This window comes from Podarcis bocagei, assembly GCF_964188305.1.
Source record: "Podarcis bocagei genome assembly, chromosome: 1".
NCBI classification, from domain to species: Eukaryota; Metazoa; Chordata; class Lepidosauria; order Squamata; family Lacertidae; genus Podarcis; species Podarcis bocagei.
In genome coordinates, this window is record NC_138125.1 from 84027529 (window position 1) to 84048059 (window position 20531).

The window sequence follows — 20531 nt, forward strand, 5'->3', positions numbered from 1 at the left end:
TGTTTAACTTGCCAGGCCCCTCTTAGCTTTGCAAATGTGCCAACAGTTTTATTGCTCAGATGTCCCACTGAAAATGGGGTGGTTGGGGGGTGTCAACAACAAATTGTCACTGTTTTTTGTGCTGAATATATGCTATATGGTAATGTATGGACCTAATAGGTATCTAAAGCCATTTGCGCATGCAGAATGTAGGCACCTTATATATAGAAATGAGCAAAGCAGTGAAATTTTAGGGAGCAGGCTAGCAGGCGGGGCCCATTACTTACATCATAGGAGCCTACACAACACAAAACACTGTTGCTGTATGCAGGTTTTATTTTATTTGTTTTTTATCTTGTACTTTAGAGATGTACATCCTGTTTGTTTCCTTTAAATGTTTTTTGGGGGGCCCAAGAGAGTGGGGCCCTGAGCTATAGCTTGTTTAACTTATACATAAATCCCACACTGCACAAAAGCATGCTTGTGTTCTTTACAATTTGCAGTCAACTGAGTTAGAGGCAGCACTTAACTCCACTAACCAGAGAGGGGCTGGGCCCTTGATCTATGTGGAAGTATTAGTTGGTATCTTGATTGGATTAGGCATTATTTTTGTATATGCAATTAATTAATGTAACTCTCACCCAAAGTCCTTGTGCTACGCTTGTTTTTATGCAGGGAATCATTTTGGCTGTTTTTTATACATCCTGTTGTGAAACCACTTCAAAATTGCACTTAATAGAAAGCAGTTAATAAATGAAATAAATAATAATATTAAGCCCTGCTTCTGCGTGTTAACTGTGTCAGAGGAGGGAGGCTGTGATTGTTCAGTGTGGGGTGGGGAGCAGCAGCTCAGCAGCTCTTTCTCTTATGTAACTGTTCTTCCTCCTAAATAAGTCTGGCCTTCAATTCAATAGCTGTTCTTGGGAGGCTCATGTGAGGAATATGCTGATTTTCCATTATTTTTTTTTAATATTCAAGATGCTTTTAGCAATGCCTTTTGTAAAGGCAGGTCTAGAGACCTTAGTCCCTAAATTTGCCATTTTAGAAGGATATTTTTAAGCAGCTACCTGATAGAATTAGGGTGCACAGAATCTGATAAGGATTGCAAAAGCTCTAAGATGACAGATATAGATAGCAGAACTCTTGGCGAAAATGCTAGCCTGTGGTTGAGACCCAGATATGAAGGCTGCATATACCTGTGACTAGATGGGACGCAGGTGGCGCTGTGGGTAAAAGCCTCAGCGCCTAGGGCTTGCCGATCGAAAGGTCAGCGGTTCGAATCCCTGCGGCGGGGTGCGCTCCCGTCGTTCGGTCCCAGCGCCTGCCAACCTAGCAGTTCGAAAGCACCCCCGGGTGCAAGTAGATAAATAGGGACCGCTTACAAGCGGGAAGGTAAACGGCGTTTCCGTGTGCGGCTTAGGTTCGCCAGAGCAGCGATGTCACGCTGGCCACGTGACCCGGAAGTGTCTTCGGACAGTGCTGGCCCCCGGCCTCTTGAGTGAGATGGGCGCACAACCCTAGAGTCTGGCAAGACTGGCCCGTACGGGCAGGGGTACCTTTACCTTTAGTGGTTAAAAAGGGGTTTGTTCTTGCTACTAGGGGTGGGAGAATATCAATTTTGGGTCCTCTCAGTTGTTAATTTCTCCAATCTTAAAATTCAGTTCCCCACATTAGTTTGCAATTGTTTTAAAAAGTCCAGATTGGAGTGGTATTATTAATCCCCTTGATGTGGACACTGTACTTCTGTTGATGCAGCCTATAATTGCATTAGCCTTTTTTGTTGCTGTATCACACTGTTGACTAAGTTTTGATTTACTAAGACCCCTAGAACCTTTATTTCAATATATGATTGCGGTGGCAATACTTTTATACGAACAAAGATGGAAAAACTCATAATTACCAACAACAGAGGAATAGTTATTAAAATTATTGAACTTAGCTGAGAGCACAAAATTGACATGTTTAATCAGAGAAAAGTCATTGTTAACATATACTAAAGACTGGAAAACTCTTATAGAATTTTTGCGTGAAAAAGAAAATGAATAAATGACATTTGGGTTTGAGAACTGAAGATAACGTTGGTTTATAGAAAGTAGTTTTGACAGGTGTTATATTGGAGTGGATGAGTTGAATAAAGTTGATATAGAGCTGATAGATGAAGAATCAGAAGTTCTTTATTTTCTTAACTCTATTTTTTCTCTTTCAATTCTTTTTCCACCCCTCTCTTCTTTCCCCCCCCTTTCCTCTTCTTTTTCTTTGGGTTTGTGTTTTCATCAAGATTAACATTTTAGTTTTGATTTATTTTAAAAAGATATTTGATAATAATCTTTGCATTCCTCATTCTAAATTCTAATAACATTTTATTAAAAATGGATATATGTGCCAAAAAAGACAGAAAAGCAAATGAGTATTCATTTCACTCCTTTAGCAGCATCTCCCATATACAACTTCTCCTTTAGATTCTTCACTCATTCTTGGGGAAAGAATCCACAGTACTGTAAGCTGGAGGAGGAGCAGACGCTGGAGGAGGAGGAACACAATTGCCTTCAGTGGGAGCCGTATCAGCAGTGTAGGGAATATAAACCATTGCCTGTATAACAGAAGAGTAATTCATCAGAAGAAGACACATGCCATGTCATCACCATTGTCATAATCGCCATCCTGGCAGCATTCAGGGGCCGCCGCCACTCTGGTCGTCATCATGAATGAGGGCGAGAACATCACAGAAGGGGCAGGGCCAGCGAGCAATTCTGATTGTGTGAGGATCAGTGTTAAAATATCGGAAAAGGGCTGGAGCTGGCAGATTATCAGTTTGCAACTGCACTTCCTGCTCTGCAGTTCTCCAAATCCTTCTGTTTTGCTCTAAAAGTTGCATGACAGGTAAATCCTGCCTAGGCAAACTGGGACAAGGAATAAAGCCTTTGTCCCCATATTCTACTACTGCATAGTGTACTGCTACATGTTGGTGTAATGTGAACAATGGGTTTAATCCACACAGTGCTTGGGCTCATGTCTTGAGGAGCACATCCCCCACGTCTGGCTGTTCTGAGATAAGGGTGCCAGACTTCGGCAAGATCTTACCAGAAGTCAGCGCTGACACAAGCGTTATGCAGGTGCCACAGCTGCTGCTTTGTGGCCACCCCCATGCCATGCAGGCAAGAGGGGGGGGGTGCTGGTGGGGTGGCAGGGGCAAGGGGGTAAATGAACACAAAAATGTCTGGGACTTCCTTCTTTAAAAAGATTCCTGCCCTCTCAGCCGAGTTTAGAGATAAACTGGGTTATTTGTTTGGGGTTCGTCTTTCCTCTTAAAGGAGTGTTTATGATCAACACTGGATTCACAGCACTAGACTCCAGGTATGAACATCTATCTGTGCAAGTTTACTCATGAGAGAAGTCTTCGGTAATGGGGTGTGATTTTTCTTCGTTGTATTGTTTCATGTGTTCAGGGAAAATATTCCACACACTTTAACACTTTTTATAACAGTGATAAAGTAGTGGCAAAGACCTGTAGGTTCTCTGGGCAAAAAATGGCTGGTAAAGTTGTTGGTTATGAAGCTTCCTTGGTTATGAAGCTCGCCAGTCACTCACTTTCACCTTGAACTACCTTCCAGGGTTGTTGTGAGGATATATGTGGAAGTGGTGGGTGGCCCTTTGGACACAGGGTGGGGTGGAAACATAATCTTTAAAGGAATAATCCTCTCCAAACCTCTCAACAAGATCTGCTTAAACTTTAAGCAAGGTATCAATTGCTTACCGGGTCATTGGAACAGCAGGTTAACTGGCACCCAAAATGTGCTAATGAGACAGCGATGAAGAACTCCAGAAAGCTGAACAAGAGGAGAATAACTGCAAGCCCAGTACTTACAGCCTGTGGAGCACAGAAGCGGGTAGAAGGTCATTTATCATATACAGTTCAAAGTACTGCCAATTAAGTTTAGTTGCAACATTAAAAAGTGTCCTAGTTTCCATCTTCTATGTAACCTTCTGGGAATCAGCCTAGGAAAATCTGCTGGTAATGGTGATGATTTTGAATAATTTGATTAAAGCGTTTGCTTCACATACAAATACCTCTTGAAACGTACAATTGAAAAACCAAGGATAGAGAGTACAGTGCCGTAGCTACTGGGGTTGGGGGGGTTAGTTGTCTGCCCCCCCCTTGGGATGAAGCCTCCAAAAGGGCACCATTGAGGCTCCCAGCCTCTGTGTGTGTTTATGCAAATGTGCTGGGTCTTTGACCTGGGTGAAATAAAACCTAGTTTCACCCTTGGTGAATTTGAACCTGGGCAGAGACCCTCATAGCATGTTTGTGTTTTGCAGCATCCCAAACCAGGGCTACCAACCCAGGACCGACACTGTTTGGTAGGCAGTGGAACCTGGAATGCCCTCACACAACTCTAAACATGGTCATTTGAGCCTCATTTAAAGGCTCTATTATGGGATATCTGCAAAAGAACAACCCTGTGCACATTCTCGTTAGTTGGGTTTACACTTGTATGAGACCAGACAAAGGAAGAGCCAATTTGAGTCTCACATCCAAAAATACCCTCTTTGTTAACCCTCCTATGTCATTCGCAACACATCCTTGTGAAGGAAAAGCAGCAGCTGGGAAGAATCCTAAGGAGTAGAAATGTCAGTGCATTTATGCATGAATTTAAGGTATTTTGGCACTCCAAAGTCTGCCCTGAAATGAACACCACCCCTTGGTCTTATTTGCTTTGTCAGCTTTCATGACAAATTAATCTTGCCTCCTCAAAAGGGAATTTCTTTTGTTTATAATGTAGTGACTCAAGTAATTATGCTGGCGTTTCTGATTTCAAACAACATCAGAACTCAGCACCCAGGGTGAACATTCAGAACATGCAAGAAACTGGAGCTGGAAAAATCCCATGTCTGGTTTTGTTGTTGCATCCCTTCCCTTTTTGAAACAAGACACCTTCTCTTCACTCCCCAGCTCAAGGAAGAGGCAGAGTAAGACATTCTGCCTTTCATGTACAATGATGCCACATGGGAGCCCATGGCAACTGCATAGCCATATTCCAAATGGCATTTCCCAACTGCAAGTTGTTGTTGGCATCAAGAGACAATGGAGTGTGCCTCTGGGGGTGAAGTCAGACCACTGCGTTATCAGCACCAAAGTGACCTCCCCAAGGTGCAAGCCTGGGCAGTGTGTAGGAAGCTCCTGGGCTGCCCAGATGACATGACCCCGCCCCCTCTTGGCCTCGCTGATGTGGTCCAAAGCAGAGCAATACGTTTGGCACCAGTTGGGCTGCAGGAGTTGCTGGAAAGAAGCATATAAAGCACCACCCAGCCACCTTAGACTCCACTCTGGATTTATGTAGCATTTGCTCCTTAGCATTGTCTTCTCCCGAATATATCCTGCAAGGCAGCAGAGGTTTAGGATGAGAGTTTCTCTTCTCCTAGATGGGTTACCTTCCCAGGCTGATGAGCTCACTTCATTCTACAGCATGTGCAGAAACCACCTTCTTGACTGTTGGATCTGCTACTGGTCTCATCCGCTCAATTCACCAGAGCCTGTCTTCGCTTGCAGGGGAAGTCCTTAACTCACCAAGGGTTTAAGACCCATCGGCTGGCATCACCTGGTTTAACTGGCCAACCGAAGCCATCTTCTGGCATGTGGCTGCTGTCGCATGCTGAAAGCTTCTAGGAGCCACAGGTGAGAGCTGAGTGCAGGGTGGAGACCAAAGGTGGACAAACTACCCCAGAAGGAGCATGACAGAATGGATGCACTAGCTATAAGGATAAATAGCATTTTCTCAGGGACAAAATATTACAGTGCTAGTATTGGGGGTATGTAATCTTTCCAGTAGCAGAATGACTGCTTAGTGGAAAGATGTTTGCACAGCTAAGTAGCAAGCACGGAGCAGTAATAACAGTAGCACTAATAAACCTTCACAGGAGGTTTTTAAGCAGAGGTGATGGGTGCTTTAGTTGAGATTCCCACATTGCAGGGGGTTGGACTAGATGACTCTCAGGGTCCCTTCCAACTCTGTGATTCCGAGGCTAAAATGAAGAACTTAATTTAAAAGCAAAAACACTGAGTGTGCTGATCTCAAGAGTCTGGTAGCCTGCTTCCCCAGAGCCACAATAATTCTAAAGTGCTGTGTGAATGAGGTAGAATGAAAGAAGCCTCTGTTGTGTGGGCAGAATTTCTTCCAGCAGTTGGAGGATAGTTTTCAACACAGCACTAACAACTGCTGTAAAAGGCCACACTGACTACCAGTTCCAAAAGCTGCCTTGAACAAGAATTCTAGAAAATCTGCCATCCCAAAACTTTGAAGGTAAAAAATGTTTTTAAAAGTCCAGTAAAACAGCAGCAATAAAAACTTTAAATATGGCGTATCATTCCAAATGGCAGGCAAAAGCAGAGCCTGTGACCAAGGGCCACATTATCCACAGGCTGAGTCATGCAGCTCCATCTACATGATGCAGGAGGCTTTAAAGTGGCAGAACTGATGCCTAGTGGGTATTCATCTGTTTTTGAAAGAGAACAAACTGTAGTAAGCTATGGAGAAAGAACAGCTTAAGACCAAATGGTCAGACATTTCTTTCCAGGCTTCAGAGCCTGCCAGAATGCTGGGTTTCCAAAGCTACAAACCAAAATGCAAAGAAGGGACCTGGGTGGGTAGGAGAACCATGTGGAGAGCTTCAGCTATGCTTGCTATTTTCACTGCTGAAGAGGCAAGCTACCTTTTAAACTAAATAGTGGCTAGTCTCTTTAGCAGTGAGAAGTGATGTGTTGAAAACAGAAAGCAAAACTGATGGTGATTGGGATTTCTCCCTCTTTCTGGATGCTGCCCATAAAGACATTAAATTGAACCATTGCAGTCATGGGAGGACTTCTGTGAGTACAACAGAACATCTCCTTCTTCTTCTTCCTCTCACTCCTCACCTGCAGATTTGGAGGGGAGGCACACGGGGAGAGGAGAGGAAGGGGAAGTTCCATCGGGTTCACAGAAGTTGTTTCTCACATACAAAGTTCTGCATAGCGTTCTTTTCACTTACCTTTGCCCAATAATATATTTGCCCAGTCTCATAATCACGTGGATGATAACCAAAAGGACCTACAGACAGCTCTACCAAATACAGAATGATGCCAACTAATGCCATTACAGCACTTGTGATATTCATTCCTACGCTGCCTCGCACCTGAGAGAAACAAAGAATGTCATTTTCAGGCTTCAAAAAATACAAAGCAAGTATAGTGTTACACACCACCCCAGTCTCCAAGCAGTGTGAGATTCCAGGCGTCCAGGCACTTACCTGAAACACCTGGTTTCGTGTTTCATTTAGAAATGAGGCACATTGGAGATTGTGATGTCTTTATGATATATAGTTTAATTACATGTACATATATACAACCTGAGCTTGCAATGGAGAAGCTTCTAGGATTACGCTCCAAATCAGTCCCATTTCTCCCATGATTACCACCTTGGATTTACACTGACATAGTGCTCTGACTCCCTGTCTCTTCAGCTTGCTGTGTTTGCAAAATACAACTATTTTTCCTCCCGCTTACAACAGGAAAAATGCAATCCTCCCAAAAACTGCTCTCCCAAGGCTTTGTCTTTTTACTCACCCAGCTCGGGGAGGGGCTTTCCCTATTTGCCTGCTGGTACAGAATTTCCGCTTTGTTACTGGCCTGTCTACCTGTCTTGACTCTTCTGTGGGAGAGTTTCTAGCAGTTTTGGCAATATTTTGAATTAAGGTAACCTCCATAAAACAATTCCATGTTAGTTACTGAGCTCCTTCAAATTGTGTCATTGTACTATGTATTGTTCTACCTATTTTGATGTTTAAAGGAAAGGAAAGTAGTTGTTCAGGAATGTTCATCTATTGTGTATCTGAAGAAGTGTGCATGCACACGAAAGCTCATACCAAGAACTAACTTAGTTGGTCTTTAAGGTGCTACTGGAAGGAATTTTTTTATTTCATCTATTGAGTTCTTAATATAAATTAAATGTCAACACAATTCCTGTGTTGAATTGGGGGGGCAGTATTTCCCTTTCAGAAAAATAATTTTTAGTTTGTTGAGCAATCAACTTTCACAAACCTGGCACCCTCCTAATGTTTTCAGACTCCAATTACCATCAGCCTCAGCAACTATGGCAAGTTCTGTTGTGTTTGGAAGTAACTGTTTCAGGTCTGCTGCGGGTCATTCCGATTTGATTTATTATTTGGGTTAGCATCCGATTAGTGAAATCCAAACCTGTTTTGCCCCTATGGCCTATAGTGAGGACTCTAAAAATGGTTGTAATTTCTTTTGCTTTTCACATAAATGGATAGAATTTGCATATGCCAGTGAGGAATATCAGAAGGGGCACAGTGAATGCACAGTTCCTTGCTAGAGTCCTGAAAGAAGGGCAACAGGTCCAGCTGGCAGACTCAAGGCTGCCTCTGCATTCTCCATTGGTCAAAGAGGGTCCTCATTTCAGACAAAGGCTGGTCTGGTCAAGATGGATGTTTATGGGAACAGAGGGTGGGACTTGATGGAGGCTCCTTGTTCCAGAATTTGGGCTTATAATAAATGAAGATCTACAGAAGAAGCTGCCAATATAGCCTTGGATTTGTAATAAGAAGGAAACATATTAACTGGCATTTCCTGGATCACAGAAGAGATTAAAACTCACATTTCTTTCTCTCTCACCTGACAGGGAGTTGCATATTTCTCAGCTAACACCGACATGGTTCCAGAAATAATGAACTGCACAAAACAAGGAAAAAGACACATTTGACTGAAGTTCATTTAGAAATTTCAAAAACATGCTCTCTACTGTAAAAAACTGGGTTATATCAGATAACAGAACCTTTTTCCTTCTTGAAGTTCACTAGTTTATCCTTCTAGGAAGAGGAGCATTATTTTTATCATATTAGAATCACACACATGCATAATTACAAATACAGTGGTACCTCGGGTTAAGTACTTAATTCGTTCCAGAGGTCCGTTCTTAACTTGAAACTGTTCTTAACCTGAAGCACTACTTTAACTAATGGGGCCTCCTGCTGCTGCCGCACCGCCGGAACACAATTTCTGTTCTCATCCTGAAGCAAAGTTCTTAACCTGAAGCACTTTTTCTGGGTTAGCAGAATCTGTAACCTGAAGCGTCTGTAACCTGAAGCGTATGTAACCCAAGGTACCACTGTATTCAAATAGCGGCCTCAATTCTCTAAGTGCTGTCCCTTGTGTAGCCAGAGTAACACCACCCACACAAAAGGTGAATGGGGGACGGTATCAGCAAGCTTGGGAAATCCCAGTTTCAAAAATGCAAAAAAATTTTGGGGTGGGGTGGTAGGAACTGAAAAGAGGAAGGAAAAAACTCAGAACAGCCTAGTGAGGACTGAGTCTGGTTGGCAACTGCAGAGTGCCGGCTGAAGTGGAATTCCCACGGAGGAGAGGGATGGAATGGAGAGTGCTGGAAGAGGGCATAGCTGGCAAGAGCTCTACAACTCCCAGTAGCCCTAGCCAGCATAGCCAATAGCCAGCGATGATGGGAGTTGTAGTCCAGGAACAACTGGAGAGAACATGGACACTGACTTACTTAATCCAAATGCTATTTAGAAAAGATGCATTTAAACCTGATAACCAAAAACTATATACTCAAGAAATGAAGCCCTTTTCTACAATTACAAATCCTTAAAATGAATAGAGTGTACTTCAGGGAAAGCCTTCTTAATGACACAACTATTCTGTTACCAGTCGCCTATTCTCCACACACAAGGAGTCACCATCTGAACAGGGATTTGGATGCAGATCTGCAAAGTCCAAATTCAAAATCATAGGCACTGATACACACTGTCACTCAAAAGGCAAATAATATTCTGCTTACAAATAGTCCACCCCAGAATGGGTAACCTCCAAGAGTAGCAAGAGTCAACAGCCAGGTACAAAGAACAGCTGAGACACTCCCAAAGCCAATGTGTATCAAACCAATTAAGATCTGGATGGCCTGTAGGAACAAAATGCACAAAACAGCACATCAATTTCCCTTTGGTAAATTCAGAACTGAAACACATTCTCCCCACCTCATGATGCTCACCCAGGGCACCCCCCCCCTTGAGCCTGCTAGTAAATTGGACCTTGCTCCCTCTCCATGCAAGTAGTAGGCATAGCATAGCCCCCCCCTCCACATTTTTCAAGCCATTTCCTTTACTATAACACATTTCTGTATGACATTTTAATTAATATATGCATCTGTAGAACCTGTTCCCCTAACATGTACGTTTCTTTGGTTGGAGAACTGTATCACAAAATTCAGAGAACTGCATTTTAGTCTGCCTATTGTTTTGGGAAGTGCAAATTTGGTTGGTTTCCAGGGGAAACGCAAGCCAAACTGGTTTTCTTCCTCACCCCCCCTGCCAGGGAGCAACAGTGCAATCATATGCAATATTTATTTAATTCATTGGACCTCCATGTTGGCAGATCTCAAATACACTTACCCCCAGAGTCTTGGCCTCCACTTTGACAAGTTTATCCATCCACCCTGTTTGAGGTTGATTGTTGGGGATTCCAACCTGCTGGCCTGCATATTGTATGTATTGTACCGTCCCTGGTGGTAGGGTAACCGTACCAAGGATTCCCTGGCCTGCTTGGATAACACTGGCATTAGTTTGGGGAATCAGCACCACAGTTCTATTAGCCATTATCTGCAAAAAGACAAACAAACAAACCAAAGATACAATTTTTAAAAAATAACCGCTCAGATTTGGGCAAATACAGTGGAACCTCGGGTTATGAATGTGATCTGGGCCCTTGGAGCCCCAGCTCCCTAATCACTGTGGGTTTATTTTAAGAGCAGCTTAAACTCTTCACTTTTCCTCACAAATCAGAGCAGGCAGGAATATCAGTGGGCACCTACCACTGGACCAGATGTCCTCCTCCTGGACTAATCTATCTCATGCCTCTGCTTGGTTGAGGGACCCAGAGGTACCCAAGCCGGCCATTACCATTGGTGTACTATCTGGTGGAGCAGGTAGAGGAGGTGCCCTGATCCTGCTGCTCAGCCCAGTGGCAGGTTGCCTGGGAACACCTGCCTTGCCCAACAGATGATGTGAATCCAAGTGAAGGATCAGGGTGAATTGCAGGGGGCAGAGCTTGATTCAGGATATGGTAACACAGGACATACACTAAACCTGTAATTTGCAGTACTCTAGATAATTTTGGGACCACAGACTGTGCCAGACAAACATAAAGAGCAGAGAACAGTTTCTGCTAGGTTCCTTTTGGGTTGTGTATCAACAGGGCTTTTTTTCCCAGCCAGAACTCAACAAAACTCAGTTCTGTCACCTCTCAGGTGGGTGCCATTGCCATTACAGTGGTGCCTCGCAAGACGAAAAGAATCCGTTCTGTGATTCTCTTCGTCTAGCGGTTTTTTCGTCTTGCAAAGCAAGCCCATTGACAGATTAGCGGATTAGCGCTATTAGCGGCTTTTAGCGGCTTAGAAAAAGGGGGGGAAGGGAAAAAAACCAGCAGGAACTCGCAAGACATTGTCATCTTGCGAAGCAAGCCCATAGGAAATTCGTTTTGCGAAGCACCTCCAAAACGGAAAACTCTTTCGTCTAGCGAGTTTTCCATCTTGCGAGGCATTCGTCTTGCGGGGCACCACTGTATAAGAGAACAGGGGGAGGGGGCATTCATCGTGAGTTCTGGCACCTCTTTTTCTAGAAAAATAGTGCTGTGCACCAACTATACCAGATTCTATTTGGGGCTTCAGAGACACGGAAGGGAAGGAGAGATCAGCATTATTCTTGACCTAATCTAGCTCCCTCTTGACTCATTTAAACTTTTATTAGGCATGCTGGTGCCCACACAGACCTCTAAGCATGAGACAGGGGCATGCAATAGCTTTATGTATCTTATCAGTAAAGTGTTTCTTGCTCCTTCCGGTGGCATGGGCAGGGAAGGAAATATTGCTTTTAAAACATGGTTCATACCAGAATTTGCATTGCCACTGTGAACTTTGATCTTAGTCTTGATGACTGTGTTGAGGTTGATGGCAGAATTGACATCCTGAAAGTTTCTAACAGGACGAGTTTGAACAGGAAGAGACTGAATTTGTTTGTTAACTGGATCCTTTAGTTTATAATGCAGCTCTTATGAATTGTTAGGAAAGGAAGGGAAGAGCCCTCATCAGGGACTGAGCAAGTTCCAGCTGCTCAATCCTACGCCTTTATCTCAGAATATTTTGGTGGGAGCTGCTGCCTGGTATGGCACCAAGGAAAAAGGCGGGTACACTATGTGATTTCTGTTCCTGTAGTAGATTTGAGTGTGGTTTTCTTCTGAGATTCATCCATAAGCTGCTCTGAAAGCCTCTGTGCTATAAACCGGGACAGAAGCATTCTAAATTGTAGAACAATAATTCTAAATATAATAATTGCAACATGTAATCCACATGGCCTAAGGATACTTACCCAGTTGTACTTTGAGAGGTGGAACTAGTGGGGGGGGGAATGAAAAACCAGGCTCTCTGCCACTTGTTTCCCTTGTAAATTCAGAATATTTTGGGAGGGGAATGACACAATTAACATGTCCCCCTCCCCAACATCCATTCCATGCTTTACAACTGCTTCCACATGCCTGAAAAGTTAACACAACCCCCCTCCACACAAATACATTTAACCAACCCTGTTAAAGAAGAAATACTCTGAACATGTGCAGCTGTATAATTTTTTAAAAACCACATAGTACCAGAAAGGCAACACAAGTAAAATGGCATTTGATTCTGCTGCCCTGGTGCTGCATATGCTTATTTGGGAATATGCAAACCATGTTGTTGCGTGTCGAGGTCCCCAAGCCACGCCCCAAATAACTTACAACGTACACTTAATTTTTGTTTAAGGTTTTTGGCATAATTTTGGCCACAACTTTATTTAAATACAAAACCGTGAGTGGTTGTTTAGGCACTGGTTAAGATTATCTGTCCCCCCGCCTGGGGACAGAACTGACTTCCGGGCACCACTGAAAGCCAATAAGGGAAAACAAGTCAGGGAGAAATGGAGCTGAGTCACAGGCCCTCAATTCTCACCTGCATGCTCCCCTAGTCCCATTCCAGGGATTGGATGAAAAGATGGCAAGCCCCAGGATTCCCTTAATGGAATTCCCTTTCCGCAGCAACAATGGAGGGGCGGGCACAGCCTATCCTAACCCCTGCTTCACCAATACAAGTTGTGACGATTTGCTACGCAGTAGGCAAAAACCAAATGGCCCGGGCAATCAGCCAGATGGACAAAATTCCTACCAGGCCCCCTGCCCCAATGTCAGACGACCCCATGACAGGCATAGCAAGGTCAATGCAACAACCCCTTACTTTAGGGCGGTTGGGCGGGTGATCCATTGCACGCAGCAAAGACAAAGCTCCAGGCTACGTACAGAGTATTTAAACATCTTACCCCTCCCACCAAAATTGCAACATAACTTTTACCCCAGCAACCCAATCGTTGCCCCAGGCCATCTTTAGAGACCCTGCCTGGCAACAGAGGGGTGGCTCGGCAGACCCCACCGCAACACGTGCTCTCCATGAGGGAGAACACGCTTTGTAGGAAAGGATTGTTTGTTTTAAAAGTAAAAATAGTAAAATGAACTTCTGTAACCATAGACATGCCTGGATAATAAATGTTGTTTTAAAATGAAGGAAGGGTAAACGCAGTATCTGCTGGCATGCCCATGACAGTCATGGTGCTGGGTCTCTGTGCCTCTGCCTCCATAATCTGCTACTCTCCAGGTGATCATTTGAGGGGCCTTTGGGCCTTAGGGGAGCTGGATCTTAGCCCTGAGATTCAGCCCTACAGTTTTGTATTCCTTTCGAAAGGGAATGCTTTTAACCCCTAGCTAACCCTCAGAAAGAACCTTTCTCTTAGTAAGGATCTCTTAGTTAGATTATGGAATGAACAAGTGACATCAGAAATGGTCTCAAACAATCTAGCTCGAGGCTTTTTCTGATGCAACATCCACTTCATATATTTAAAGCACTCTCATGCCCAGTGCTTTTTCCAGCCAGGGCACACCAGAGCACAGTTCCGGCACTTCTCCGGTGACTTATTGTAAGAACTTCATGATGAGTTCTGGCACCTATTTTTCTTGAAAAAAGCACTGTTTGTATCACTTTAATAATCATGGTTTCCTCCAAAGAGTCCTGGAAAGTATAATTTGTTGAAGGCAGGGGTGGACTTTGGTAATATGGAGCCCTGAATGAGGACAAAAATTGCCCCCCCCCAATATATCTTATTTTCACAATTATCAGTTTTGGTACAGTTGTTTTTTATGGATATTCTCAGCTGGTATCCATATAAATAAAGATATTATTATTATTATTATTATTATTATTATTATTATTATTATTATTATTATTCTCCTTAGCTGGGCACCCTGTGCAGGGGAACCACCCATACCACCCTAAATTTGGAGTTGTTAAGGATGCTGAGACTTGTTAGGAAACCCCTCACAAAGCTAGAATTCCCAGCACCCTGAAGAAATTACAGTTCCCAGGATCGGGGCAGTGGAGGTGGGGAGCCATAACTGTTAAAGTGGTATAAGAGCATTTTAAATGTATGGTGTGGTTGTGGCTGCTATTCTTCTTTAAGCTGAGATGCTTGAGAGAGAGGAGGAAGAGGAGAAGCTTGCCCAGGCCTTAATTTTCCAAAGAAAAGACTTCCACACACTGTGGCAGGGATAAAAAAATTGCCTTCTGTTCCTTGTTGGGGTTCATGAGGGGGAAAACTCTCTACTCGTGTTCAGCAGAACCATTTTATTCTTTCAGGCCTTTCCCAGTTGAGGCTTGGATCAAATAAAATACTGTCCCCAAATCAATTTAATTAATTTTGTCCAAAAGTACTTACGTTACACTCCTTGATCTGATCGTCCTCAGCCTCACAGTGTGTGTCTCAGGTATCACCAGGAAGCAGTGAGAAGTGAAAGCAATCGTGTGTAAAAGGGGTGTTTACACAGCACCAGACTCTGACTCGTCCCCTTTCCTTCCTTTTGTCTCATTTCACTGTTGATTACGGTACTCTGGACTTTTTCCATTTCAGATATTCTCCTCGCTCCTGCCAAGGAACTCCAAAATAACTTTCTGTCTTCCGTCTTGGCTTGCCTTTGTATTCTGCATTGAGACTGTGTGTGTGATTTGTTTAATCTCAGATGTTCCTTTTCACCTCCCACCAGAGAGATCTTCCAAACTTGTACAAAATGCTCATTTTGGACTACCGTGGATCTAAGTGAATCTCTTAAATCCTGTCTTTTAGTCCTAGGACACTTCCACACCATGCGTTTAAAGGATTACTGTACCACTTAGCAGTCATGGCTTCTAAAGAATCCCGAGGACTGTAGTTTGCTAAGAGTGCTGAGAGTTATGTGGAGACCCCTACTACCCTTATAGTAGCTCTGTGTGGGAAATAGGGGTCTCCGAACAACTCTCAGTACCCTCATCCTCCCCCCCCCCACAGAGCTAGATTCCAGACCCTCCAAGTGTCCCTATTTTCCAGGGACAGTCCCAGATTTACAGAAGCTGTCACAGTTTCTGATTTGATCCCAAAATGTCCCACTTTTCCTTAGGATGTCCCTATTTTCATTGGAGAAATGTTGGAGGGTATGGAGTTATCAGACCCCTAAGCCATCTGAAGGCAGTTCTGTATAGGGAAGTTTTTTTTAATGTTTAATGTTTTATTATGTTTTTAAATACAGTATGTTTGAAGTTGCCCAGAGTGACTGGGGTAACCCAGTCAGATGGGTAGTGTAGAAATTGTAAAATTATTATGAAATAGGATATCCTGGAATGTCCTACTTTTCCTTAGGATGTCCCTATTTTCATCAGAGAAATGTTGGAGGGTATGAGATTCCAGAGTTCCCTGCAAAAAGTGATGGACTGTTAAACCACTCTGGAAATTGTAGCCAGGGAAATTGTGATGGACTGTTAAACCACTCTGAAAATTGTAGCTAGGGAAATTGTAGAAATAGGGATCTCCTAACAACTCTCAGCACCTTTAACAAACAAAACTTCCTGTTCCAGTGGTACCTCGGTTTTTGAGTGTCTCAGAAGCCGAACGTTTCAGTTTTTGAACGCCGAAAACCCAGAAGTAATTGCTTCCTTTTTCGAACATGCCTCGGAAGTCAAACAGCTTCCGCTGAGTTTTTTTCAATTTTCTGAATGGAAATTGCAGGCGGCCATTTGCACCTCGGTTTTCGAACGTTTCGGAAGTCAAACCGTCTTATGGAAAGGATTGCGTTCGGAAACCGAGGTACCACTGTACCCTTGGGGGTAAGCCAAGACTGTTACAGTGCTATAATACTGCATTAAATGTATAGTACATATGGCCCTAATATTCCACTAACAGAAGGAGTGGGGTGGTATATAGCCATCGCTACAAAACCACTACAGCCTCCACTGTGGTGCAGGCCTGTATTTTGGTGCGGAAAATCATTTTGTGAAGACAGCCATATGATGTCCCACAATGCCTTAAGAGTCACAAGAGGCTGGGGATGGTGGCAGTGTTGAAGGGGAGCCAAGACAATGTAATCAGTGAGACCCCGTAAGATGTTGAGGACCTGGCACGTGCTCAACAGTGACAGATGCTGACACCAGTCCCTCGCCTATAGCAAGAAAGAGCTTAAGGAGCTTCAAATAACTTCTTTTTAATTTGCTAACAATGGAGGTGAAGTCAGTATTTAACTTGTCACGAGAGAAGTGCTGGAACTTCTAGTTTATTCTTAAGCTCAACTGTTCAGTGCTAAAGAGAATCTGCTTTGCAGATTCTCAGAAACACTCAATTAGTTAACTATTATTTCTGCTGAAGAATTCGATGAATGCACTTATTATTATTTTGTCTCACTGTTCCTCAGCTGTAAAATGGAACCAATCTCTTAAAAAAAAAGTAGAACTGCAATAGTGTGCATGTGAGAGTTTACTTTTCTGAAACCCTCGAAGCACAACCTGTGACTCTTCTGCCATTGAGAAATGGGAGTAAGGCTGCAATATATCCCATTCTATAGGGATAGGATGCAGACACCTATCTTATCATGGAGACCACGAACACCTTTTTGGCTTTCTGTTTTTCCATTCTGCTTGCATCACCAGACCCTTTTCTCATTGTCTGTTACACTGGAGTTCCCTCTAGTGTTCCGATGTGCCTATTGCAATCTTCCAATGACCAGCTTATTTCCTTCTCCTGTCCAGAAACAACCCCCAAAGGGAGGTGAAGGTGGGTAACTTTCCAGCTCACCACCCAGCCCAGCACAATGAGGCGAGTTCATCCCCTTTCCTGACCCTGTTGCTGCTCCTCTCCTCCATTCTGCCCTCCTCAGGCTTACTATTACCTCTGCGGTTTAAATATCTTTTCTGGGATTGGGGTAACATTGTGCTGCTGGCCACAACTGCACTCTGTTGCTTTTGACCTGGCCTATGGTTTACTTATATCAATCGAGCTATCGTGCCAAGCAGATGCGAATCTCAGCCATGATCACTTCCTGCAGTGTTTAATTGTGTGCTTTATGTATTTGACTTGCTGTGTGGTTTTTGGTTTGCTTCCCTCATCTCCAGCAGCCAAATGCCTGCATGCACTTTGAGTTCCTGTTTCTCCTACTTGTGGCATATCTGAGACTCTTTGCTTTTGCTACACCTTTATCTAACAGGTTGCTGAACTCCATCTCCACACACCTAAAGGATCAGATCTGCAGTCCAGAAGTGCTAACTGATCCAGCACTGACACATGATTAATAATGGTAATAATAATAATAATAATAATAATAATAATAATAATAATAATAATAATAATAATAATAATATATTTATGCCCTGCCCATCTGGCTGAATTTCCCCAGCCACTCTGGGCGACTTCCAATTGAGTGTTAAAAACAATACAGCATTAAATATCAAAAACTTCCCTAAACAGGGCTGCCTTTAGATGCCTTTTAAAGATAAGATGGCTGCTTATTTCCTTCACATCTGGTGGGAGGGCGTTCCACAGGGCGAGTGCCACTACCGAGAAGGCCCTCTGTCTGGTTCCCTGTAACTTCACTTCTTGCAATGAGGGAACCACCAGAAGGCCCTTGGCACTGGACCTCAGTGTCTGGGCTGAACAATGGGGGTGGAGATGCTCCTTCAGGTATATAGGACTGAGGCCATTTAGGGCTTTAAAGGTCAGCACCAACACTTTGAATTGTTATGTGACTTGAAGCACCTTTTATCTGCTTTGGCTGATATATCAGCTTCAAACTGGGTGGCAGTAGCTTAGCCACAATTACCAATGCACTTCTAACTTCCTGCTTAAACTATTATAGCGTGTTGCATATTTCCTTTAAAATAGTCTGGAAACCGTGGCAGAACCCGAGCAGGAACACAAGATTTTTATGAGTGCTCTTACTTTCAACCAGGAAATGATGGAAGGTTTGCACTCCTTTTATGTGATCAGAAGTTTACATGAACAGGACAACTAATGGCAAAGTTATGAACACACCAGGTTTGTTTTCAAATGATTTTCTTGGCTAGAATCATGAAGCTTCCTTAGAGATCGTGGCAGTCATATTACAAAGGAGTGGAATGTGTAACCTGAGATATGGCAACCTCATATATTATCATCTGACTGTTCTTTTCCTCTCCTGAGGTGCAATATTCTAGGGCTGTACACAACTCTACCCAGGACAAAGTGGGCATACTGAACACACAGTGACCTAGCTTCAGAGAGAATAGCTGAAAAAGGCAACAAAAGTGGATGTTTTAAAGAGCTTCTACTAACGAATTAAAAGAGAGAGAGAGAGAGAGAGAGAGAGAGAGAGAGAGAGAGAGAACAGTCATCGTTTCTGCTTCTAACATTTATTCACATCCGTTTTTTCTTTTGGAAACCCATTGTGCACTTCATAAGTAATGCAGTAATGTAGGGTTCATATATTCTGGTTGTAACTTTAGGTTTATCCATATATTTATCCATATAAGTGAAATCCCATCTCTTAACTACAAGCATTTATGAAATTAAAGTTATAAAACCAGTAGATTAAAAAATGTGCAAAAGTTACAAGTCTCATTTTAATCAGTTCATGACAATATTTACATTAAAATGTGATGTGATGGTTTTGCAGGAAAGCAAACAAAATAGTTCAGCCATGGTTAAAAAGTTGATGTGGTCAGGCTCATGGCTACAAATCAGTTCTTTGGTATAAATTTCAAAGAGAAACTGAGCTGACATCGTCACAGTAGCTCATGTCTCATGGATGGACATGGGAAGAAGGATGTTTTTCATGACTTGCGGCTATGCTGTCATGGTGAAAAAATGTGACCCTCCTGAGGCAGTAAAAAGCTTGGAAACCAAGACTCCTTTATCTTGCTTAACGGCAAAACCAGTCAATGCACTGGTAAATCTGTCAGGATTATTTTGTTCAGAGTATCACAGTCCATGAGAAACTTGGCATAAGGCTACCTAGATATTAGAACAGAGATTGAGAGAAAAGAGGCAAATGAAGAGTGACGGTTGGAATTTCCCATAGCGCTGGAAGGTTCCGCAAGACATTTTGACAGAAGAGTTTGGATTTGATATCCCACTTTATCACTACCCCAAGGAGTCTCAAAGCAGCTAACATTCTCCTTTTCCTTCCTCCCCCACAACAAACACTCTGTGAGGTGAGTGGGGCTGAGAGACTTCAGAGAAGTGTGACTGGCCCAAGGTCACCCAGCAGCTGCATGTGGAGGAGCGGGGACGCGAACCCGGTTCACCAGATTACGAGTCCACCGCTCTTAACCACTACACCACACTGGCTAAGAGAACTCCCCATTTAGAAGGGGAAGTGGAGCAGCACCCAGGGGTGTAGGAAGCGGGGTGCGGTGGGGGCAGGCTGCCCTGGGTGTCATCCCAGAGGGGGGTGACAAAATCCCCCCTGGGCCGATCACGCCACCGCGCCACGATCAGACTCCCACCAGGAGGATCACACTGCCACACCACGATTGGCCGCCCCCCAAGAGGATCACCACACCACGCCATGATTGGCCCCCTGTGATGATTGCCCCACCCTATGGGCAGATTGCCCCGCCCCCGAGTGCACGGCATGTGCGCCACTCCGGGTGCTCGAGCGGCTAGCTCCACCCCTGGAGTGGCCATAGCATATGAAAAAGGGAAACCTACATCCAAATATTTTTCCATGCATAGACTTTCCTGCAATCTGGAACCTTGGCAGAATCAGGGGTCCGGATCAGGTACTATATATGTGTAGGCTTCTCTTATTCAATCAACTACACTCAATGCATGGAAGTTGGTGGTGAGCCAAAGGCACACTAAATGCAGCCCCACTCTGCTCATGGGGTCATCTTTGACATATAAGGCATTAAAGAGGCTTATTCATTCTGGTTTAGCTTTTTTTATGGCATTGAACTTCATTATATTTCTCAAAGGGACACAGGATGCTACCTTATACTGAATTAGGCTGCATTCATATGCTAGTTTATTCTGTTTCCATAACTGTTCCCTTCTGCATTATATTTGAACTTTCCTAAAAGCCACTTCCGGGAATACAGTGCAAGTTTAGAGCTATTTTCTGTGATAGTTGATTTTTTTTTCCC

The 20531-nt window shown here is 43.5% G+C and overlaps 1 protein-coding gene and 1 long non-coding RNA gene across 3 annotated transcripts; one reads left to right on the top strand and one right to left on the bottom strand.

Annotated features, from left to right (window-relative positions):
• The first annotated feature begins 318 nt into the window (after window positions 1–318).
• LOC308590970 lies at window positions 319–2369 on the top strand. Its single transcript, XR_014009978.1, has 2 exons — window positions 319–1196; window positions 1559–2369. It is a non-coding gene; the product is annotated as an uncharacterized lncRNA (long non-coding RNA).
• LOC308590835 (membrane-spanning 4-domains subfamily A member 15-like) lies at window positions 2213–15265 on the bottom strand. Of its 2 annotated transcripts, none has more exons than XM_081201090.1 (7): window positions 14830–15265; window positions 10435–10641; window positions 9825–9944; window positions 8645–8701; window positions 7003–7146; window positions 3734–3847; window positions 2213–2569 (listed from the first exon to the last, which is right to left on the bottom strand). In XM_081201090.1, exons 2-7 carry the CDS (start codon window positions 10636–10638, stop codon window positions 2444–2446), a joined length of 765 nt encoding a protein of 254 aa, XP_081057216.1. In that variant the 5' UTR covers window positions 10639–10641; window positions 14830–15265; the 3' UTR covers window positions 2213–2443. The 2 variants fall into 2 exon arrangements, with proteins under 2 accessions (XP_081057216.1, XP_081057217.1); XM_081201091.1 differs by lacking the exon at window positions 14830–15265 and adding an exon at window positions 13596–13711.
• Between the last annotated feature and the right edge of the window lie 5266 nt (window positions 15266–20531).